Genomic DNA, 23,923 nt, shown 5'->3' on the forward strand with positions numbered 1-23,923 from the left:
TTTAATAAATTAATTCATTTTATGTTTGATTTGATTAATAAATTTGAGTACAATAAAGTTTCTTTTGGCTTTACTAGCTAAGTTTACGAACCTAATTATCTTGTTTTTTAAAATAATAATAATAAAAAATAAGTTTACGATCGTAATAAATAAATAAATAAATTATTATCTAAATGGACACCATATTCAAATGATTTTCAAAATGGAGTATGTATTTTGGATACTATTAGAAACTAAGTAGGAGGTTCGGTAAAATACTATATTATCTTTATCACAAATAGGAAAATTTATTTACAATTAGAAAAATATAACTGAAATTTTAATATTTTGTAAATTGAATTTTAAATTTATTTCATAAAATATAAAAAAATATTCGTTTTTTTACTAGTTTAAGAATTATAAACGTAGATTTTAATTGTCCCTGCTCAATTATAATTAGAATGTGAATATTCTCTTATAAAACCTGGCCGGCCGATCCGGCCGACACGGCCGAACCGGAGCCAGTGTAACAAGACCAGACCACCTGCGACCCGGAACCTGCCCTACACTTCCATTCTCGCCGTCGCGCCGAGCTCGCCATGGCGGTGGCCGGAAGAACGAAATGGAGCATGATCCGGCCTTTCTTGGTGCTCTTCCTCCTCCACTCCCTCGCCATCTACTTCTTCACCCGCGGATTTCTTCTCACCCGCACCGAGCTCGACTCCTTCAGCCACTGCTCCGATCTCGCTCAATCTCCTTGCTCCCTCCCCTTCCCCAGTTCTTCTTCTGACGCTCCGGTCAAATCCAATTTCACTCCAGATGAGAGATCCAAGGATCGCGGTTGTTGGACAACGCCTTCCGTAGATCGGCTCGTCATCATCGTGCTCGACGCGCTTAGGTTACCCTCTCCTCTACTCTCCATGATTTATTTACTTATTCTGGTACCTGGATGTTAATTGGCGCCAATTTTTGATTTTAGCAGCTTTTGGTTTTCGAGTATCCACACGTTTTCGCTTGGTTTGATGTTGTTGCTTAGTTTATTCTCTCACACGTAATACAAATCTCTGCATGTTCCACTTGCCTAATACTGGTGAACTAAGTTTATTGGGGTTTTTACTTTGCTATAGGACCGGTTTTTGAGATGTTGCTAAACGTTGCTCATCATGCATCAGGTTTGATTTTGTTGCCCCCAGTACGTTCTTCAAAGGTCAGCCTTCTCTCTCAGGAAAAACTGGTTTTTCGATAATCTGCAAGTTGATGGGGTTCATGGAAGCCCTTTTGCCACAGATAAAAAGCCCTGGATGGACAAATTGCGAGTGTTACAGAAGCTGGCCTCTGAGGAGGGACTGTCAGCCAGAATTTTTAAGGCCATTGCAGACCCTCCGACCACTAGCTTACAGAGGTTGAAGGTAAAATCAAGAAAGCCAGATCTTATCATTTTGAATATACTTGTAAACATAACACAAGATGAAAAATATGCTGTACTGGTAATTTCACATCTATCATTGGCACACTGTTATTTTGATTCCCAGTATTTTATTTAGTTCCTTAGCTTTACTTTATTTTGCAAGCTGACGCATATTTTCTGAGAAAGCATTTTAGTTTGTGCTCTTATGATTAGCTACAAGCAAAAACAAAGTAAAAGTTTTGTTCCTGAAATTTGTTATTGGTTGGACATCATAACTTTATTACCTTGTCATAGCCTATGTCCTGCATTCACACTTAAGAAAATACATTACCAAATTTTCATAAATAATTTTTTTACTAACTGTTTACAATCACCAATATTCTTGCAAATGTCTCTTATCACAAGAAAACTCATTTGGTATAATCTAATTCTAAGTGATCATTCAAGTATTTCCAAATATACTCTATTTATTCATAAGCAATTATCTATTTCGTCATAAGCAAAGGTATTCTACATTAGCTTCCTAACACATTTAAAATCACTAATGAACTTCTTAAATGTCAAAAAGTGTAGGATTTGACTATACAGTTAATAATTGAATCTAAATCAGTGGGTCTTACTGAATGTAAAAATATTGTTGTATTAATAGTAGTATATATACCTTCAGTTGTTATGGCTATTCAATACTTGGTACCATTTGAATATCTATTATAAAGAAACTGAATCCCATTATTTATATCCCTTATTGTTTAAGTTCTGGCATAATAAGAATGGAAGATCCTCTTGTGCTGCAGGAGATTACTGACTATCAAATGCTTTTTCTTGAATTTTTCAATTGTAATTATTACAATTATGAGATTTTGGAGTATTTGTGAATTTTTTAAACCAAATATCTCCAGGAGCAAATATTCATTGTAAATGTGGTGGAACAATTTAATTGGTGTTTGTATGGAGGACAAAATGTGATACTCCTCTAGGAAGTGAGAGTTTAGTGTTGTTTTCTTGTTTTTTAATTTTGCATTGAGAAGTTCATTCTATTAAACGCTAACTGTTTTTTCATGTTCGAGCCTTTTCAATCAATGTCAGCTGCTTCATCATTTTGTGCACTAAAATTTTCCTTGTTAAATATTCTTTTGAGATAAATCATGTTTGGCATCAGAAATATACTTCCAAGAGTTGTAACATGCTAGCACCTTTTCCAGTTAATGTTCCAAATGTCATTTGCCTATTTGCTGTCTCTTCTCATGATCTTCCCTGAATTATGGAATATGCTTATGGAGAATATTTAGGGATTAACAACTGGAGGACTTCCGACATTCATTGATGTTGGTAATAGTTTTGGAGCACCAGCAATTGTGGAAGATAATCTGATGCATCAGGTTTTGTTTTCTAGTATATTCATTCATACGCACACTTGCTAGCAAAGAAAAAAAACCGTTCCATCTTTAATTATCTTCTTGCCTTATTTTTCTATTTCAGTCCTTAGCATTTGTTCTTTTTTTAATTTGGAAAAATAGTTGGTGAAAAATGGAAAAAGGGTGCTGATGATGGGTGATGACACATGGATGCAGCTGTTTCCTGATCATTTTAATATATCTTATCCTTACCCTTCCTTTAATGTGAAAGATCTTGATACAGTAAGTTTGTTTTAGATCTATGTTCTCAATCAATTGAAGGAAATTGCTTATAGACATATTTTTTTCTATTTATATGCACCAGTTTTTATATGGCAGGTTGATAATGGTGTCATTGAACATTTGATTCCATCATTATACAAAGAAGATTGGGATGTACTCATTGCTCATTTCCTTGGTGTTGTAAGTTGCTATTCTTATGTTAAATGAGTCTTGTCTGATATGTGATCCTGATACATCACTCTCTTGGTTGTAAATTGTAATCGAGTTCAAATATGCTCAAGTTTCTGAACTTTTACAGTAGGATTTGTATCTTTTCCTCCTTTTATTTGTCACTTTTTGGCTTTATCTTATCTTCCATGTAAAACTGATTTAGGCCTTCATTAATACTTTTGGCTGCATCTTGAAATCCATGCAAACTAAGTATAGAGACATCTCATAGTAGGTTCATGGCGTGGTGAAAATTTTTATAATATAAAATTTTGTCTAGCGTACAATGGGTGTAATATCAAATGGTAGGTTTGATTGCTATCTTATAGCATTTTTCCTTTTAGATAGTGAGATCTTAAGAAAATGTTTTTACATGGCACGAGCTGATTGTGCAGGTGAAATCTTTTGTGTAAATTTTCATAGAAGAACCTGTCTCATATATATATATATATATATATATATATATATATATATATATATATAAATATAAAATATATATGTATGCATATAGATATATATGTATACATAGAATGATAGAAACTTAGGAAATACTGCAGACGCCAGTTTTTCTGAACATTTTGTCGCCTTTCCCTATTAGTGGTTCTGATAAAAGAAATATTTTTTTTATAGATGTAAGAAATATAGAAGTGTGGTTGAAATATGAAAAATCAGAGAAAAGAAAGATGAAAACATGGGCTTGTTAGCTTCATGAAAATCCATCTCAAACTCTTGAACAACAATGTATCTCCAGTTTAATGTGTTGAATTCTAATATTCTTTCTAGTTTCTTGGGATTTTTTCTAGTTTCTTGGGATTTTTAAGACAAACAAAATTCATCCAATTAAATTTCCTAACTTTAAAAAGTTCTAACATCCTCGACTATTCAACTAATATCTTCTATAGTTTGAATTAATATGGTGGTTTGGTTTAAACTTATAAAGGATGGCTTGGGTTTTGAACACATAAATGACTAAATTTGTGCTAATTTTTGAAATTGAGTGTCCTTTCACTAGCATAATATATTTTTTAAAAATTTTTGATGCTTAGATAATGACATGTCATCACTTGACATGAAAACAAATTATTCAGCCTTTTCTTTTATTTTCCAAGGCAAAGATGATTTGATTAAGGACTTTTGTGTGGAATACATAGAGAGGTGACAAAAAGGAAAAAAGCAACACTTCTAACATAATTAATGGTTCTGTGGTTTAACTTGAGATCATATATCTTAATATCCTATTTGTGATATTTCCTCCTTTAGGATCATGCTGGGCACATATTTGGTGTTGAGTCTGAACAGATGATAAACAAATTGGAGCAGTATAATAGTATTCTTGAGGTAAAATTTTCTGAAATAATGTCGCTGCATTTTAGCCGTGCCATCACCTTTATTTTAAGTTACAAACTGTCACATTTGGCTTTCTTTTCTTGATGTTCCAAAATACCCTTATCGTTGGGAATACTAACACTAGTCTATATAGGAAGTTGTTAGTGTGCTGAAGAACCAATCTGGAGCAGGTTCCCTGCATGAGAACACTTTTCTCATTGTAATGGGTGATCATGGCCAAACCACTAATGGTGATCATGGTGGTGGTACGGCTGAAGAGGTACAGTTACCTTTTACCAGTGCAACTTTGTGTTCTTATTTGTTGATTCCAAAAAGTTCTATGCAGGTGGAAACATCACTCTTTGCAATGAGTTTAAAAAGCTCCCCAATTTCAATATCATCTGTTCTGGATTCAGATTTTTGCTACCCTGATTTGGTATGTTTGCATTTCAATGATACTGATTACTTGTTACCTTGAAGCTGATGAATGCTCAAATTTTTCTGTGTATTCCCTTTCTACAGTCTATAATGCAATTAAGAAAAGTCATGTTATGTTGTACATAAGCATACACCCTGGTTATGAATGATTACTTGTTACCTTGAAGCTGATGAATGCTCAAATTTTTCTGTGTATTCATTCCCTTTCTACAGTCTATAATGCAATTAAGAAAAGTCATGTTATGTTGTACATAAGCATACACCCTGGTTATGAATGATTACTTGTTACCTTGAAGCTGATGAATGCTCAAATTTTTCTGTGTATTCATTCCCTTTCTACAGTCTATAATGCAATTAAGAAAAGTCATGTTATGTTGTACATAAGCATGCACCTTGGTTATGAATGATTGTATGTTGTTGACATCTTCACACAGCAAAAGCTCTATGCACCATCATCAATATTTTTTCTGTTGTGCATTTGTAACCTCTCTACTAATAACTTATAGCTGGAGCCTTATTGTTCCCGAAATGAATGTTATGTGTCATGAGCTAGATTTCCAACTTTGATGGAATCAAAGTCATTAGCATTCATTTGATGATCCTGCAGATGCATACAATTGCATCCTTTAAATGATAATAAAGATGACTATTCATACAAAATTATAGGGCAGAAAGAAAGATATGGATATTGTTTAGCTACTTATTGACACATAGCATGCTTTACTGATCAACTTGTGTATGAACAGGACAGCTAATCATTATGATTCTCCTAGATAATATCTTATTAGCCTTTGTGACAAAAATCTTCAGCAAGACAAGAAACTCTTTATAGTTAATTGTAAGAAACCTGAGAGTTGAATATAAATGTATAAGGTTAGGGATACATGTAGAGATAATGAAGGTTGAAACTTCTCATTTTCAACTAAAACGAGCATCGAGAGCCAATTGATCCTGGGCAGTCTTCGATGGACTGATATGGGCACAAATGATAAATTTAAAACTCGGTTTCTGAAAAATTGAACTCTGTGATGTCAATTGCTTGGGAGCGAAAGATGGGCCAATTAGGTTTATATTAATGTAATGTGGTGGACAAAAGTCTTTCAAATTAGTTGGTCCTTTTGTCCCCAATATTTTTGGTGAACTCAATTGTTATAATTCACATGAGCTTCTTTGTAGAGTTCATTTATCAGAAGTAGAATCCTTAGAAGTCACAAGAGAAAAACAACTTTCATAGGCATAAGTGACGACAAACAAAAAAAAATCAAGTAGCAAAATGAAGCACATCGATGCAAGAGATTCGTGTGTGGTACGACTAAGGTGATGGTTAGACTGAATCTACAGGACTGCAAATAAATGGATCTTGAAAATTTATCAAATATGGTTTGGTTGAGTCCGCATGAATTAAACTTCAGAATCTAACATTGTCATCTGAGTGCACGAATGAGTTTGGTGCTTTGTATTAGAGACATGTCTCTCTATGCCATATTTAAAACTATTTAGATGGATGAATTTGTAGGGGAGGCAATTTCTTTCCTCTCCTCTGTTCCTGGAGTAATGTTTAGTTTACAAGGGGGATGAAGGGGGATCTTTTCCCCGTTTCCCCTTCTGGCCTCCATATTGTGTGGTTCTTATTTCCTATCTCCCGCACTCTGATCACTTTCTCACCTCTCCTTTTGTCCTTTCATCTCCCTTGTTAGCCCTTAAAAAACTGAGCTATTTGTTAAATCTTTCATATTGATCAAACAACCAAAGCAAACCAATGGATGCCAGCTTCTATTACTAGTATTTTCTTAGATTCAAAAGTGGCACTATGAATCTATGACTATCCTAAATGGAAACTCTTGTTATGCAGTTCCAATTCATCTAATAGCCCTCTATTTTACTTAATCTCTTGTGCAATAAATGCATAGACTATACTGGTGATGCCTTTTTGTATGTATTTATTCTTTATATATTTGTCATTTCTTCAGTATGGGAAAAGGTTATGCATTGGCATCTTCGAGCAGGTTAGGCACAATCTCATATTTCCTAGATTGTGAATGTAGAATTTCTTTGATTTCCTTCAGCTCACTTGTTTTCATTTTCTTTTACATATATATGCAGCTTGATTTTGCAGTAACTATTTCAGCTCTCCTTGGTCTTCCATTTCCTTTTGGAAGGTATATTTCTGAATTCTAGCAGGCTTTTATTTCACTAAGTTGATGAAATAAGGATTACAAAGGGGAACAAGTAAAGAAAAAATTGTGTACTTGGAGAAATCAAGGCAAGCCAAATGGAAAAAACACTATCCTGATTGTTGTCATTTTGACAATATAGCATTTGTACAGTGACCAAGGATGATAGAGATCTAATTTTGTAATTAGCAACTGTGATCAATCAAAGTGCTACTGATAACCTGAAAAAAATATATGCACTATTAAGATTTATTGATTAGTAATTTAAGAATTCTTTTCACAATTCAAATGCATGAAAGTGATTGACATGATTTCAAAAAAAAAAAAAGAAAAAGAAAAAAGAGAGATCGATATGATATGTTGGATTTAATTCCAAAATTGTAATGGCTCATGAGTAGATGTAGGCCAGTATCCTTCTTCAATAAATACCTAAATATATTATGGAATATGTATGTATATATATACTGTGGTATATGTATATCTATGTGTTTAGGAGAAAGAAAGGTTAATCGCCCCAAAGGGTAGTCATCATTGCTATTCATGAGCCAACTGAAGACATCATGGTTGTTATGATTTCCTTCTAAAGATCTGTGAAGTCTGTTGGAACTAGATTGCTCATAACCTCAATAGCCATCTTCTGATGGCTTTTGGAATTCCCAGTCTGTGAAGAGTGAAGGATCTTTTTGATTAAGGAGGGAAGAGAGGTCATGGATACATTTATTGTATGCCAACCAAAAGTGGCAAAATTGAAGGAAAGTAGGTGCCTGGTGGCTGATTGCTAGCTTTATCTAGGCTTGTTTCACCAAAAGTACAGGATTGATCTTATAGGATGTGGATCTTTTTTATTGTAGCCATGTGAGCTCATAGTGATTGGTTCTGTACTTTCACCTACTAACTCGTGTCTGCTTGTATGTTGTTAAACTTAGTTTATTGTAACTTAGAAGTTCCATAAAAATATATTTGTCTGCAGTATTGGGCATGTTGACGCTGAACTGTATGCATTAAGTGCTCGCACATGGGAAAGTCAAGGGACAAACACAGATGGTTGTGAAGTATTGTCAGATTTGGCAGCATGGAAGCAAAACTACTTAAAAGCTCTATGCATAAACAGCTGGCAGGTACTACTAGAATTATCCACAAGTCATTTGCGACATATTTCTATAAAATTATTGTTAGCTAAATTTCCAAGTTGCCATTCCTAAGAGGTGAAATGCTAGACTATCAACAAACTACTTGAAACAGCATACTGACATTTCTTTAGTTATTCTGATTAATTGTAATTCCCTGACTCTGTTCTGCTGAAAGCCCGATTGTAGCCATGAGGGTACTTCAACATGAGAGAAATGTATTGTGGCTGAACCATTGAATCTTTTGGTATATGTGTCGGTTTAGTCTTATGCTTATTTTCAATTTTATATCATTTATGCCATGCCCTTAAAACTAGGGATTTTTATGAGACATTCTTTTATCTAGGGTAAGTTATTATCCATTGAGCCCCTATCATATTATGTAATTGGATGAATTTCCTTTAATTCTTTTCCATAGTTCTCTTATTTCAGTTCCTTCTCTTGATGGTTGTTTTCCTCACAGGTAAAGAGATATATTGATCTTTATTCTACCACATCAGTTATTGGGTTGCCTTTGGATGATTTATACCATGTAGCTCAATTGTACAGTGAAGCTCAGAGTAACTGGTCAGATACTACGAACATCAGTTGCTTACATGTGGATACAGGCAACAATATTCTGGATAGTTTAGATTCCTCTTTTCAACAGCAAATTGATGCATATTCAAACTACATACGAAGTGTTTCCAAGCTTGCTCGATCAGCATGGACTGAGTTTGATTTGAGCTTCATGGGTATTGGCTTTATTTTTATGCTGATTTCTCTTGGCTTTCACCTAGTATCGATTAGAAGACTGAGCATTGTCTGTCAACCCTATTATGGTGCGATGGACGGATTTGGTATTCATTTTAACCTGGTTTCTGCTTTTCTGTTGGTGGCAATTCGGGCAGCCAGTTTTCTGTCAAATAGTTACATTTGTATGCTCAAAACCTATCCCCACTTTTTTCAATATCTTTAGCTACTGTAATTGACTTTAATCCATAATTAATTCATTCAGTGGCAGAAGGAAGAGTTGCAAGCTTTCTTTTGTCAACTGCTGGCATTCTCAGCTTATGGTGTTCAATCAGCAACTGGAAGTTTCCAACTTATGTTCGTATTGATCCTTAAAATGGATTTCTAGTTCCCATAGCCTTGTATTTTCTGATATTCGTTTGTTGCTTGTAGGAACTTTTGCTTCTTTTTCTAACCACCATTATCAGACATGGCATAGATGCTGGAATGTTAAAGGAGACTTCTGGTTCCACCTTTTTATTTACATTCTACAAATTTATTTTCCATACTGACGAGGAAGATCCTATTTTGATGGTTTTGACATACAGTTTACCCATAATCTCACTATCCATTTTAGCAATCATGATTTGTAGATTCCTTTCTGCAACATCTTCTCGCATGTGCTATAGATATATCCTGTCTATGGGAACCATATGTAGCTATGTTCTCATAGCATTACATTGGATATCGGAGAGCAAGTTGATGCCCAGATCCACATTTGTGCAATATATTGGGAAGAATTTAGCCCCTCGGCTAGTTTATGCTATCGGATTTGGGCTTCTTGTTCTATCAGTTCTCTCTCAGTTTCTTGTCAATGGTATGAAAAAGGCAACAGAAAACCTATCAATTTCAGCTCTGGGTTTGGTTTCTTCATTGAGCTCAACCATCATTATTTTACTGGGAAAGCAAGGTCCTTTTGCTGTTTTGATTTTTGTAAGCGGAGGTATTCTTACTATCCAAATCCTAATCTTATGGTTGCTTTTGTTCTAGATATGATTATTATTAACTTTGTGAAAAGATTAACGTTTCCTTTTGAAAAATAATGTCTGCTTGATTAGAAGTTTTGCAGGACATGCCATTTTGTTTTTCTTTGTTACTCTCTTGATTCTTTTTCCTGAAATTTGCAAGTTCAAAGTTTCATCATTTGACCATCTCATGTGACAGCATGGTGTATAGTAAGGTCATCTTGGTTAGAATCCAAGAGAAGAGATTTGGGAGTCTTGGTCATTGATCCTACAACTGTGATTCAATGGAGCTTCTTAGCTGTGTGTTTATTCTTCTACACTGGTCATTGGTAAGTCTAGTTCTCTCAGGTATTTTTTGAATTTTTAGTATTTTATTTTGCATATAGTTTCTTTCATTTTGCTGAGACTTGAATGGATTCCAGGATAATGCGCTTTGTTAACTTCTACTTTTTGAACTGTGTATTTCTAAAATTGTTTAACACTCCACATGCATTAGTTTAACAAGACATTTGACAATATTCTTGTGTACCTCTATTTTCTGCACTAGCGTCTAGTGTTATTAGTGATGATAATTTCACTTATTGGCAAGGAAGAATCATTTCACTAGCACCTAGAATGCTATCGTGTAGTGCATTAATTTGCTGACTTTATCTGTTCATGTAATTCTCTTCTGTGACTGGAATATTATGATTTTTCTCAATTAAGTATATGGTGAATTAGAATGGTTCCAGTAGCATATTGTATGAGAATAACAAATTTAGGTTTTGCAGACAGGCAATTTTTGATGTGGGAGTTAATTTGTGATTCTCTTCCATGCTAAGCACGTGTGCATTGTTTATTCAATCTATCTGTTTAGATTTTCACAAATCCACATATTTAGTATTTGTTCCTGAGGTACATTTTCTTTATTTATGTCCAAGAGTTTTTTTTTTACACCTAACCTATATGACTTGACATTCTACAGGTGTGCATTTGATGGCTTGCGGTATGGTGCAGCTTTTATTGGGTAATTTGAAATTTTTATATTTCTACATACTGAATTCATTTTACAATATGGTGTTTAACCCCTTAGTATTTTTCACCCATTTTTAAAATTTCTTAGGTCATTTCTTAAGTGCTAACGATGTTTCTAATTATATTTTGAGTCAAGGGTTGATTTATTTGTATGGATAAAGAGGGGGAAGGGGAGGGGAATGGAAATCAACACAAAAAAGATAATCCGAGCGATATGTTCATTTGAAATTTCCTGATCCTTCCTCTCCCCCTCCCCTAATCTTTTCACCCAAGTAAAGCAAACCTAAATGTCTTCAATATTAATGGCTTTGTTTCCTTAATATTTTACAGATTTGATCATTTCAATATCTTCCGTCAAGGTTTTCTACTGGCAATAGATACTTTCGGCATCTCCCACATCCTTCCTATTCTTGGTATTCCATTTATTGTCATACTCAAGTTGCAGAATAGTAATAAAAGAGTGTCTGAAGATAATATGTTCCTCAACTTGACTCAGGTAATTGCTTGATATTCCGTACATCCATTTTCCTTTTTTCTGTTCTTCATTTTCCCAACAATTATCTGTCTCCATGTTTGTCATGTAGAGTACTTTTTTATTCTCATAGCTAAATCACATTCATTGTATTCTACTCAGATTGGTTTAGTCAGAGCACTGGTTGGGCATGGAATTATAGCAGTTTGATTATTCTTGTTTTGCTATGGCTATTTATTCCTTCCCCATTATCGACTGTATAAAATCTATGAATATATCAGCTTTTTATCACCAAATCTCTTGTATGCATTAATATTTGTCTGCCATTTGTTTCTCTCGTCACTGCTTTGGTCTAAGGCTTTTATGTCGTAGTAGTCGATGAGTTCATGAAAATGATCTGTAGCAGGAGATCCTTATTGATGTGTGGCATCTGCTTTGATGCTCCTTACATGCTTGCCATGATTGTATTTGATAAAAATCAATTTAAACATTCTTATTCTCTTTTGTTCAGTTTATTTCTTTAACTCCAAATTCTCATAATAACTCCTGTTACCGTATGTGGTATTTTAGTAATCGTGCCATGAAGCTTGGCTGCCAGTATTGATATTTTCTGATATAAAGAATAGGAAATGGTTTTATGACCCAACTTGAGAGATGAATCGATTCAACTCACTTGTAGTGGGCAAAACCAGAATCATATCACTGAAGATGAGCACTTCTAATTGTCTACCTGGGTGTTGCAAGTGGCATGAATCATGATTCGGCAATTCTTCCCGCTTGGTAGAAACTTGAGAACAATGCTTCAAGAAGTGCTGCCATAAATACACTTATTTCAAAATAGCACAGAAATGATTTAGGAAACTGCATCTAACAGTATCTTGAGAATCTTACACGCATGAAATGCATGTTCATGTCTTTCTAATGTCTTCAGTTTCATTATCAATCCATTTCGCAAAAAATGAAAGTTCTAATTCTCATTCTTTGGCTTGATACTAATCATCCGCAGCATACTTTTTTATCCATAGGTCTTCTTAATTTACGGGCTTATAACTTCTACAACCACCACTTTGATGATCGTATGCGTTGCAATTCAAAGAAGGCATCTAATGGTACGTTAAAAGAAATTTCCATTTTACAATCCGCCTTCGTAGTTATTCATTAAACTGCCAGGAGTTTGTTTTGTAAAATTAACAGTCAATAACGTAGTGATGAATTTATCAGTCTTGAGTTCCATCTTCAAAGAGAAATTTTCATTCTTAGTTAAAATAGTGTTTGTAAAGCTTGCGAGACCTTTTCCTGATATCTATCAGTATGTAATTGTTCATATTCAGAAAATGATCAATATTGACGCTTTTTTTCTTTTTTTATTCCAATTTGCTCGCAGGTTTGGGGATTATTTGCACCGAAATATGTCTTCGATGCGATCGGCCTTCTTCTAACAGACGTATTAATTCTCATGGCTTCTCTATACTACTACTGACAAGGCATTGCTATACTCTGCAAAAACTAAAACAAAAAAAAACAATCAGAAATTTGTTTATTCTCTCTTGAGAAACTAGATCAGTCATTAATTGAATCATATAGTAAATGAGACCCAATAATACAATATGATGATTTGCTACGTCTACTGGAACCCCAAATTCTGAAAACAAACAAACATTTGTAAATGAAATTTTTATTAATGTTTATTGTTGATTAAAGCAGCGTGATTATTTGATTTTTTTTGTAATTATTATTTTTATAATCGGGTATCTAAGTTTTGTGAGCTGATTAATCTCAGACTGGACGTTTTGAATTCACAGTAAATTCAAGAAGTATGGTAGTTTCTGACACAACGATTCAGCAGCATCATTAATTCAATTGTAGTAGATTTGATTGCTTGAACTCAACTCCATGCTGAAGGGAGACCTTTTGTCTTGCACAGAGCTTAATAAAACAAGCTTCTTAGAAAATTTTAAAACTAATTTATAATTATTATTATATAAATATATATATGCATTAGCAATGTAATAGATTGTATTAATTAGATAAAGTAATTATTTAAAATATATTTGACTTAAGATATTTCCATAATAAAAATAAAAACAGTAATAAAAGAACATTTTAATTAATTTAATATTAAATATACTTATCTAAAAGTGATTACCAGATCATCTACATAATATTATTATCTTTAGTTCGTATTAAAATAACAGTTGCAATTATTAATAAGATGTAAAGTAATTTGGATTAAATCATAAAAACATGTTTTTCATGCGTAATATTGTCATCAACAGGAACATAATTAGGGTTAAATCCTATGGCTTCCCGCTTTGAGAATTTGGAAGATTAAACACGACACCTTAAAACTTACTAGGGAATGGAATTAGGTTTCACAAACAAGTTGAATCTTAAAAAAGATCGAAAAAGTAGTCCAAACCTTGCCCGATTTCCCAAATCGAAATACCAGCTCCCCAAGCACGAGCTTCTTCGAGGCGTGTCGATAGAGACATCAATGAGGGATAAAACACAGCGTGCCTTTGATAGTTGTGCAGATAGACGAAAAAATGTTCAGCACTTGTGTTGTCCCAACGAAGCACCGGTTTGTGTTTCTCCAGCAATGAGATGTAGTCTCTTCCAGTTATAGCTCCACCACCACCTGAAGTGAACCCACAAATCATAAAGAACAAAATTGGCGCAATTTGATCTTATTATATACGAGAAGAATAGAATGATGTTTATCTGAGTAGAGCTTTTGAACAGAGTGAAATGAAATCCTTGTTGCTGAATTGTACAACGAAGGACTAGCAGTGTATGTAACAAGAACTTGTTGACAGGATTCCACTAGATCATTTCAGGAATTGCTGTTAGAACAACTTCCTATAAACTGAGAAATCATGGTAATCTTCTTAAACGGCAGTAAAAAAGGAACTTAAAAGAGTCTTGTGACAATTTGTTCAGCTTCATATAAAATCATAGATGAGTAGAGGATTTGTCAGTGTAGCTGTGTACCACATGAGTATCGGATCTATCATGCAATATGATTTAAAGACTAATCTCATAATTTACTTTCACAAGCATAACTCATACAATGATGTGAGAATATAATAGTACTGAGACGAATCCCATCTTCAGATGTCAACATTTAACTTTCAAGATAATGCATACCTTCTGGAATGAGGAAATCATTCCCATAGAAGTTCAGACCCAGGAGAATCTTACGAGCGTGATTCTGGGCATCACTATCACCAACAAGCATGTTCAAAGAAGCACGCACCCAATTCAGAGGAGCATTTGGGCCAGGACTTTGAGGCCCTGAAAAATCATAGGTCATAAGCGAAAAACCATCTACAGCATCACAAAGTTGTTGCAGATCTCGTGGTCCGAAATCGTATTCATTAAAGTTTGGTGAGCGTGGGGCAGGAATCACATAGATCAGCTCCAATTTGTGATCATCATTTCTCCTTGTTAAATCGACTGAATGCAATGCCTCACCAAGCTGTTTAATGAAATCCAAAGCCTGCACATCGAAGGATGATAGCCAAATGAGGAATGTTTCTTTCACATGACAGAAAACTGAGAAAACTATGTATAATATGTGTGTTCATGAAATTTCTCAAAGATCTGAAGAATATATAGTTAAAACTTTAAAAATGACTGAAAAAAATAAGCTGGAGAAAGAATATCTGTAGATATTAACAGATTATTGTCATGCTACTTGCCATCTGGTGTAGCATAGCTTATGTAATACGACCAATATATAGAAAAGCAACTATACTCGATAAATTTGTGGATTATTGACTTACATTGCATGCATATTGAAAGAAGAAAGATCTTTATTTGAGAAAAAAGTTACCATATTGCGCAAATCTGGATCATGCAAGATACCATAAGCTGCCCATCTTGACCAGGACTCAAGCACAACACCATCATATCCCATGTCCCTATTCACTGACAAGTAGATGTCAAGCTGAAAAGAATATTTTTACATACAGATTCGAATCTTTTGATTACAAAAGTTTACTTGTGATCATACAAAAAAAAAACACTTACTTGCATTCTTTTATTATAATATCAATTGCTCTATTCCACTGCTTCTTCTTTAGTAGTAGATCTGTGGGAGATGCTTCTAATACGACTCTAGGTAAGACCTACAATATTTGAAAGATCTAGTCACCAACTCATCAACATATTACCACTTGAACTGGTCGGTCTAAGAATTGGGTACAAGATTCAATAAAAAAATGGAAAAGGCTTGAACCAGTTAGAAAATATAAAACTAAACCATAACAGTGCCAGGCATGATCTTATATGTGTCATTATCAACCTTACATGTGTCTTTCCCCAAGTAACATTAAAGAAAAACTATTACAAAATCTCTGAGTTATAAAACTTTTGTCCTGAATAACCAATTATGCACAACATGAACATTATGCAGTACAGCAGTAGAGACATGAACACTAGTTTGATTGTTAATGCACAACTAATTTCTCCAAGAAACCATTGTTCTTCCAAAAGCTTGGTAGCTCTAGAATTTGAGCGTGTCTTGCCACATGGTGCACAACGACAACTAGTCAGATGCTAGTACGAGTACCCAACTAAAATAGTACAATCCTAGAGCACAAGGTTCCTGTCATTGCCAGCATGGGGCTGGGGAAGGTCAGTTTATTTGGTTTAAAATTCTGCTCATGACTGGACCATGGTCTCTAGACTGTAACTGGGCAAATTTATCTATGTGCTAAGACTCACCTGTGAAAGCATCATGTTTCAAGGTGTCCAACCTCCAACTAGGAAATTTTCACATTTGATTCGGAAAACAAATATCGAGAGCATATTCAACATTCACAGTCAACAGAATCAGTGCTACGATCCAAGATGCATTGACCTTTCATGATCTTTGATTTTATGCAGACCAAAGCATAATGAAATTTGCCAACAGGAAAATTTAGCAAGTTAATTGAGTCTGTATATAAAATACAATTTGTGAAAAGAAAGTCAGTTATGGTGATCCAAGCAAAAGCTTGGGTTTGGGAACAACTAGGGACTCAGACTGACCAATTACCAGTGGATGTCCATTATTCCAAAGCTCTGAAATCCACTCTTTGTCAACATTATGACGTCCTTCCAAAACTAGCTTCTTCCCTTCACTGAAAGAAACTCATAAGATCACAATGGAGAAGATTTGAAGTTCCAAAGAAGCAAAATGGCCAATCATTCAATTCATATATGTGTGTACCTCTTCAACTCATACCATATAGGAGATAGATGGGTTAACTTCGAACCAAAAAGTTTAGCCATTTCATAGCCTCTTGAATTCCTGCAATACATTTGGGACATATCAGACTAGACTAAGTTTTGGATGGGACAACAAAATTTATAACCAAAAGTAAATTTGATTATCATTACTCCAAGTTAATGATGATTGAACAATCTGTGATGCAAATCTTTAATGTAACTGAAATTTGAAACTAGAGTTTCAAAGCTAGCAAACTCATCCAACACTAAATGACTCAAACTACCTAATAAAACACAAGTCAAGAAGCAAAATTTGCTGCTAAAAATAATCTGTGTGTGTTCAGATTCAGACTTATACTTGCTCGACAAGAGGAACCTTAGGGCAGTGGACCATGTCTACTCATTTGCGGCCTTGATCAGCAGCAGCAGCTTGTTTTGGAAGACTTGCCTACGGACCAATAATGGCTTAAATGTTTTATGGATTTTCATGTTGGAAATAAAATTCTATAATTTGAATGTATGTATGTATGTATGCACTCTTGTATTGCGACTTCGGCATAAATAATATGTTTTCCATTTATTGCCACACAAAGTGAATGACCAGATTTTTAACCAACATGCAATATGCAGTTCAGTTGCAAATCCATAGGCATTGCTGAACTGGACTGTTTAAGATATGATCCCTCTTTATTTCCAAACTAAATCAAGCCTAAGAAGGTCGGTTCAAAAGTAACGTTTAGGAGACTAAATTTATTTGGCTGAATGCGAAAAGAAAATCGACAACCTATCAAATTAGGTTCAGAGCTCAAATAAGAGCCTAGTGATGTAACTTCCTTTTCCTATAAAGCACCTACTATAACTTGCAAGGTCACACTTTCAGTGATGCCGTGATAACATGTACTACGTGGCAAATAAGAGTTTCTCACCTTTGCATTCTTTGCTATAATTGATTGATATATTCATTACACAAATGACAACAATTTATTCGACGGTACAAGGTTAAATTATTATAAGATCCAAGTAGTGGACCTCAGATAGTTTAGACTATCGTGGATTGACAAAATTTAGTTTTGGTTTAAAATTCATCTAAGGTATGTTATCACATTGGCATGATATTGGTGGAGAAAGGAGACAATTATCCTCAAAAAACGTACGCCTCAGGAGCCAGGACCCCCAACTATAGTTTCTTTGACTACATTCATAATTAATTTGCTTCTGAAACTAAATAGGGAGGAATCCCTGGGTTTCAATTCAGAAAGCAAAAAATATGTGAAATAACAGAGTGCCTAAACAGAATACCAAGAGAATTCACCTTAATGGAAGATATAGTCTTAATTCATGTTAGACTCACTGAGAAGCAGATAAACAGAAACGCGGGTGGACCGATGGGGTATAAAAATTCCAAGATAAAGTGAAGAGGATAAAAGAAAGACTATTATTGAACAAAGAAGATACCAATCTACCAACAAAAATCCATTAAATTACCGAGTTCTAAATGATCGAAGAGCAGGGATCGTACCAAGGAGTTACATACGCCAGCACCGGATTTGGAAAGTGGCGCCTCGATGTGTTCTCAGAAAACCGTGAGTTTTCCTGAAACAAAACAAAAACAACGACAAGAGCAAGCAAAACAGTAGAAAGCGTGAAGGGACCAACAAAGACAGAGAAAGATGCCAACTTCGAAAATATAAAACAACTCACGGCGAGGATTTCGTGGTAGTCTAAATTGGGATTCACGAGTCCTCTCTCGTAGACGGAGAGGGACGGAGGCGCGGTTCCCTCGATGCCACTTTCGTCGCCTCGGTAAACGATGAAGAGCGCCGCGATCGCGACCACGGCGAGGAGTAAGAGGAGAAGTGAGGTGGATAGGAGAGAGATGGAGAGACTTCTGGATCTGACCGTGGATCGACCTTCCTGAGGCTGAGTGGGCTGATCCCGGCCGCCGGCGCCGCGCCGGTCGCGCCTCCTAGCTGCCGGCATCTCGGATCCGAAGTGAGCGATTAGGCTCCCGGTGAACTTCGGCTATGTTTGGTACGACGTAATGTAATCATGCTTGTAATAATTGTAATCAAGTTTGTAATGTAATGTAATGTAATTAAGATTACATTACTATGTTTGGTTGAAGGAATGCATGTAATCTTTGATTACAAGAATGATTACATTACAGTGTTTGGTGTACATTATTTTTAGTAAGGATTTTAATTTTTATTATAATAAAATACCAATAATACCCTCCTAATTTTTAAAATAAAATAAAAATAAATGTAATAATAAAGATTATTTTTATTATCTTTAAAATAAATTATTTTATTAATAATTAATAATTAATAATTATTAATTTTTATTATTAATAAAATTAATAATTTTTATTAATAAAATTAATAATTATTTAATAATTTTATTAATTATAAAAAATAAAAATTATTAAAATATTTATTAATTACTAATTAAAATTAATTAATAATTTTTAATAATTAATAATTTATTATTAACTATTAATTTTTAAAATTAATTATTAATAATTAATTAATTATTTTTATTTTTAAAATAATTAATTAGTTTAAATAATAATTAATTAAAATTATAAAATAAAAATTATTAAAATAATTAATAAATATTTTATTAATTAATAATAATAATAAATAATTTTTATTTAAATTATTAATAATAATTATTAATAATTTTATTATTTTAATTATTTTATTAATTATAATTATTAATACTTATTTTAATAATTAATAATTATTATTTTATTATTAATAATTTTATTATTTTATTAATTATAATTATTAATACTTATTTTAATAATTAATAATAATTATTTTATTAATTATTTTAATTAATTTTATTAATTATTAATTAAAATTATAAAATAAAAATTATTAAAATTATTAATAAATATTTTATTAATTAATAATAATAATAAATAATTTTTATTTAAATTATTAATAATTATTATTATTAATTTTATTATTTTAATTATTTTATTAATTATAATTATTAATACTTATTTTAATAATTAATAATTATTATTTTATTAATACTTTTATTAATTATTTTAATTAAGTTTATTAATAATTAATAATTAATTATAATTAATAAATTATTTATTTTATAAAATTATTAATTTTATTAATAAAGTGGAAGGGTATATTTGGTACGATAAAAATAGAATCTGTAATGTAATCTGGATTACATACTATTTCCTTTGTAATCCAGATTACATATCTTGGCTCCTCTTTTGTAATCCAATTACATTACATTACATCTCTAAAATGTTACCAAACAAAGTAAATCATCTTGTAATGTAATCCTGATTACATTACAAGCCAGATTACCCCTTACCAAGCCAGATTACCCCTTACCAAACATGCCCTTGAAATCTAGCGGCATAGAAATAGAAGAAAACCAGGAAGGCTGTAGATGGGCCCTCAACAGACTAGGCCCATCAGTCAAAGATACTTATATGGGCCCCACCAAGAGGCCCATAGAGATTAAGATATAAGATATTTAACCTTGAATTTTCAAGAATTAATTATCCAGGCATGGATAATCAATCCATAATTGTAGCTCATAAGCTCAATATTTCCACTAAGTAGTATACATCAAGCAGTTCAATAAACAGAGGTTACAAATTATTTGCAATAACTACACATTGTCGGCCGAACACCATGAGATGCAAAGAAGCCTAAGCGAGTGGGAGAAGAATCACAGGATGGATTTACAACCGCAGCAGCAGTGGCGGCGGCAGCAACAGCAGATCTAAATTTTGGCGTGGTGAGGTTTTTTCTGAGTCGAGTCAGAACCCTGTGGCAGCCACTTCGTTGGGCACCAACTGCGCAGGCTTCTGCAAGATTGGATTTTGGTGGCTCGTGCAGGAGCCTGCAGCGTCAGAGGAGGTGAGGAGCGGCCACCACTGTTCCAGGTGCTGCTTCCTCGATTGCTGCCGAAGGTTCTCCTTGTACTGCCGGACCAGGACGCCGATGACCTTGGCGTAGTTGCTCGAGTCGTGGTCGCGGAGGATGGTGCCCTCGGAGCCGTAGGCCCGGGGGTCGCTCAGCGTCTCCAGTGGATGGGGAGAGTTGATGAAGGCCCGCAGTGCACTTGCCGATGAGCCTCCTTCGCGGATGTTATTCCTGTCGAACATGTAGAGGGCGGATTCTTGCGGCAGGAGAGGGTGGAAGGGAGACGACTGGCCGTCGGGCTGGAGGATGTACGTCCGGCCAAGTGGAGAATACAAAACCTTCTGCTACACCAAAAACCAAGTTAACATCAACACAGAACCAAAAGGTTAAGCAAGAAATCCCACTGTTCCATCCAAACGACTGTCCAGTTTCAGAAACACTACAGCTCAAGAATCCCAAAAACCACATGATTTTGGCGATCAAATGAGAGCAATCAATAACTAGTTTACGTTTCACCTACAAACTCCTATGTAGCATCAAGTTATTAGATTTTTGCCTTCCTAGGTTAAGTTAATTCGATTTTACAGTAAATGTAGTCTTCCACTATGAGAAAGAATACCTGATTGTTAAGGCAAGGGTGGGATCGAAAGACGCCGTTAAGCCGCTTGAGGAGTAGGGCGACCTGGTCAGGGTAGTCGCAAGAGAAGGCCCTGGGGACGATGTCGCGGTGCATCATCACGGAGCGGACAAAGCCATCGTCCAAGCCCAGCTCCTGCAGGACCCTCTCGCCGCCGCAAAACACGGACGGCGTGCCAAAGGTGACGACCGGATGAAGGTGGTGGCGCTCCACGTTGCCTCGAGCCAGCAACATGAGGGCGACAAGGATGCAGAGGCTGCCACCCAAGGAGTGGCCAGTGAAACGAAGCCTGGCGCTGTCTCCGTATCGATGGAGGTGTTCTGCGATCTCAGGAAGGAATTGCTCGTGTATGCCCTTGGCCGCTTCGTAAATCCCCCGGTGAACTAGAACATCCATCCCCTGTTGGTGAAAACATCAAACACGATCCGAGCATAAAGCTTACTACGGAATCTGTGAACTCGACTTTACCTCGAATTTGGTGGGCTCGAAGAATAGATTTGCTTGCCAAGAAGCCAGCGAATCGGATCCCTGCAGAACAGAGCCAATGCGTTGTAGAAGAAGAATGGGAAAAGTCCTCTTTCAGTAGGCTGTTCAGTTTCAACTCACCTGGATCACAAAGCAGCGGGTGCGCGTACCAACTTCGTCGCACACGAACCACTCGCACGGGGAGGAATGGAGGGAGCGGAGATCCTTAGCCGCCTCCTGCCTCGCCGCCTCCTCTGCCGCCACCACGGCCGTCATCGTGGAGGCCGCCACGTACGCGGCCACCTCGGGGTTCTTGCATCTACGGCCGTTGGTAGGCGCCGCGTCACCGCAGACACGCGGCGGGTGGCGGTGCTCGACCCCGTTTCCGCCGGCCAAGGAAACGTTGACCCGGGCTCCAGAGTGGACGTAGGAGGCGGCAGAGGCCGCGACCTCGTAAGCAAGGGACGAGGCGGCGGCGACCGCGGGAGAATTGGACGGGACCACCGAGGGAGACTGTGCAGGCTTCGGAGACCCTCGCGGCGGCCTCGTGGAGTCGACCTCGAGCTTGGCCCTGATGGCAGCTGCGGACTTCTTCTCGAGGGACGAGGTTACGAACTCGAGGCGGTACCACGCACGCAGCTCGTCCACCTGCCATGTTTGGCCCAAATGGCCCATTAATCCTTAGATGGGCTTCCACGAATACGACAGACCAACATAAAGAATGTGTACGTGGCCACATGCATAAAAATAAATAAATAATCAGTTGGCCAAATAAAAATTTACGATTTAAAAAATTGAAAATTGAAAATTGAAAATTGAAAAAATAAATAGGCAGTACGTGCCCACATGCATAAAAATAAATAAATAATCAGTTGGCCAAATAAAAATTTACGATTTAAAAAATTGAAAATTGAAAAATGAAAAATGAAAAAATAAATAGGCAGTTGTATATTAGCTGTGTGAAATGAGAGCCGTTGGAATTCAAATGAAGGGTGTAGATTGAAAGGGGAGCTTCACCTTGATGTCTGTGATCTTGTAGGCCTTGTTGCAGAGGAATGCGAGTTGGGAGAAGAGTTTCGTTTCCGGCCATGTCACCGGCTGAAGAAAATTCGCGAACGATTCCCGATCCCAATTGCCCCGAGTCCCACTCGCCGCCAATGACTCGTCGTCGTCGTAGCTCACGCCACAGTACTCATCTTCCTCCTCCTCCTCCTCCTTTTCGGATTCGGTTCCTTGCTTGGCGTCCTGCTGCTGCTGCCGATCCCTCCATCGTCTCCGGAGTTCCAAGATCCGCGACACCCAATTAGCCCGCTGGCGGATCTCCGTCCTTGCCTCGGCCTCGATCTCCTCCACCAACCTCATCTCGCCATCGCCGACGCCCGCCGCCTCTTCCTCCTCATCGACCTCGAACATAAATGATCGGATCGTGTTGGAGATTATCCCGCCGAAGGGGATCAGCGCCCCCACCGACCTGCTGCTCTTCAGCGACGGCGGCGGCGCTGCAGCCGCGCGGGAGACGGACAGGGAGCGCCGCAGCTGCGGCGCCGACTGCGTCCGCCTCATCCGGCCGGCCATTCCCTCCACCGCCACCCCCGGAGACAGACCGTGGACGCCCACCGCCGCTCGCGCCATCATCACCGGCGCCCGTCGCTGCTCGATCGATCTGGATCGGGACAAAACGAACCAATTTTGAACGGTCAAAGGGAGAGGAGGGGTTGTCCGCCGCTTCCTCTCGTCTGTCCTCCGCGGCAAATCTCCATAAATACAACCCCACTGGCTCACCGAAACGACATATTTACCCTCAACAAAACCGACGGTTCCCCGCGCCCCAATCCCTAAAACAGAAGGGTAAAAGTGTCAGAGAAGGGCAATTAGAGGTAGCAAATAACAAGAGCGGGTGGTTGTCGCGCAGCGTTAATTAATTGCGCGGTGGCTCCATCGAGATCTCCGCCCGGTAACTCCAAATCAGCAAGAAACCGAAAGCGTCGGCGTCCACGACTCGATCGAGGAAAGCAATGGCGCCGGAGTAGAAGGAAGTCAGAAAACCATCGTCGAGTCCGCCGAAGGAAACGGAGCCGATACTCAAGCCATCGATTCCGTCGGGGATTCAAACTCTTTTAAAAAAAGGGCGGTGGAGGAGGCTGTTGGGCAAGTAGGTGGTGGTTGCCGGTGAGGTAGTTGCCT

At 36.5% G+C, this 23,923-nt stretch overlaps 3 protein-coding genes across 3 annotated transcripts; 1 reads left to right on the forward strand and 2 right to left on the reverse strand.

Moving 5' to 3' along the window:
• Positions 1–538: 538 nt before the first annotated feature.
• LOC141839741 (uncharacterized) lies at positions 539–13,216 on the forward strand. The gene is made up of 20 exons (XM_074727557.1): positions 539–877; positions 1,152–1,186; positions 1,267–1,388; positions 2,677–2,766; positions 2,905–3,024; positions 3,121–3,204; positions 4,492–4,569; positions 4,712–4,837; positions 4,904–4,993; positions 6,966–7,001; positions 7,099–7,154; positions 8,140–8,287; positions 8,760–9,213; positions 9,294–9,385; positions 9,461–10,010; positions 10,232–10,361; positions 10,997–11,038; positions 11,377–11,542; positions 12,544–12,627; positions 12,903–13,216. Exons 1-20 carry the CDS (start codon positions 579–581, stop codon positions 12,996–12,998), a joined length of 2,898 nt encoding a protein of 965 aa, XP_074583658.1. The 5' UTR covers positions 539–578; the 3' UTR covers positions 12,999–13,216.
• Positions 13,217–13,747: 531 nt separating this feature from the next.
• On the reverse strand, positions 13,748–18,740 carry LOC141839954 (uncharacterized). Its single transcript, XM_074727821.1, has 8 exons — positions 18,434–18,740; positions 18,252–18,325; positions 16,734–16,814; positions 16,560–16,644; positions 15,551–15,648; positions 15,354–15,441; positions 14,666–15,017; positions 13,748–14,156 (listed from the first exon to the last, which is right to left on the reverse strand). The coding sequence occupies exons 1-8, from the start codon at positions 18,710–18,712 to the stop codon at positions 13,909–13,911; spliced, it is 1,305 nt and encodes a 434-aa protein (XP_074583922.1). The 5' UTR covers positions 18,713–18,740; the 3' UTR covers positions 13,748–13,908.
• Positions 18,741–20,331: 1,591 nt separating this feature from the next.
• LOC141839957 (phospholipase A1 PLIP1, chloroplastic-like) lies at positions 20,332–23,447 on the reverse strand. Its single transcript, XM_074727825.1, has 5 exons — positions 22,757–23,447; positions 21,881–22,387; positions 21,743–21,802; positions 21,257–21,673; positions 20,332–20,978 (listed from the first exon to the last, which is right to left on the reverse strand). Exons 1-5 carry the CDS (start codon positions 23,372–23,374, stop codon positions 20,532–20,534), a joined length of 2,049 nt encoding a protein of 682 aa, XP_074583926.1. The 5' UTR covers positions 23,375–23,447; the 3' UTR covers positions 20,332–20,531.
• Positions 23,448–23,923: the final 476 nt, after the last annotated feature.

This window comes from Curcuma longa, chromosome 11 (assembly GCF_044706935.1).
Source record: "Curcuma longa cultivar G26 ecotype Majalengka, Jawa Barat chromosome 11, ITB_CL_G26_1.1, whole genome shotgun sequence".
In the NCBI taxonomy this organism is placed as follows: domain Eukaryota; kingdom Viridiplantae; phylum Streptophyta; class Magnoliopsida; order Zingiberales; family Zingiberaceae; genus Curcuma; species Curcuma longa.

Excerpts from the sequence above, each read along its gene's own strand:
- LOC141839741 (XM_074727557.1), top strand. The coding sequence starts at position 579 with ATGGCGGTGGCCGGAAGAACGAAATGGAGCATGATCCGGCCTTTCTTG. Across the intron at positions 4,570-4,711 it reads AGTATAATAGTATTCTTGAG|GAAGTTGTTAGTGTGCTGAA; the intron begins GTAAAATTTTCT and ends TAGTCTATATAG. Across the intron at positions 10,011-10,231 it reads TTTGATTTTTGTAAGCGGAG|CATGGTGTATAGTAAGGTCA; the intron begins GTATTCTTACTA and ends CTCATGTGACAG.
- LOC141839954 (XM_074727821.1), bottom strand. The coding sequence starts at position 18,712 with ATGCCGGCAGCTAGGAGGCGCGACCGGCGCGGCGCCGGCGGCCGGGAT. Across the intron at positions 18,326-18,433 it reads ACTACCACGAAATCCTCGCC|GAAAACTCACGGTTTTCTGA; the intron begins GTGAGTTGTTTT and ends GTTTTGTTTCAG. Across the intron at positions 15,018-15,353 it reads ATCCAGATTTGCGCAATATG|GCTTTGGATTTCATTAAACA; the intron begins GTAACTTTTTTC and ends TTCGATGTGCAG.
- LOC141839957 (XM_074727825.1), bottom strand. The coding sequence starts at position 23,374 with ATGATGGCGCGAGCGGCGGTGGGCGTCCACGGTCTGTCTCCGGGGGTG. Across the intron at positions 21,674-21,742 it reads TCGAGCCCACCAAATTCGAG|GGGATGGATGTTCTAGTTCA; the intron begins GTAAAGTCGAGT and ends TTTCACCAACAG. Across the intron at positions 20,979-21,256 it reads ACCCTTGCCTTAACAATCAG|AAGGTTTTGTATTCTCCACT; the intron begins GTATTCTTTCTC and ends TTGGTGTAGCAG.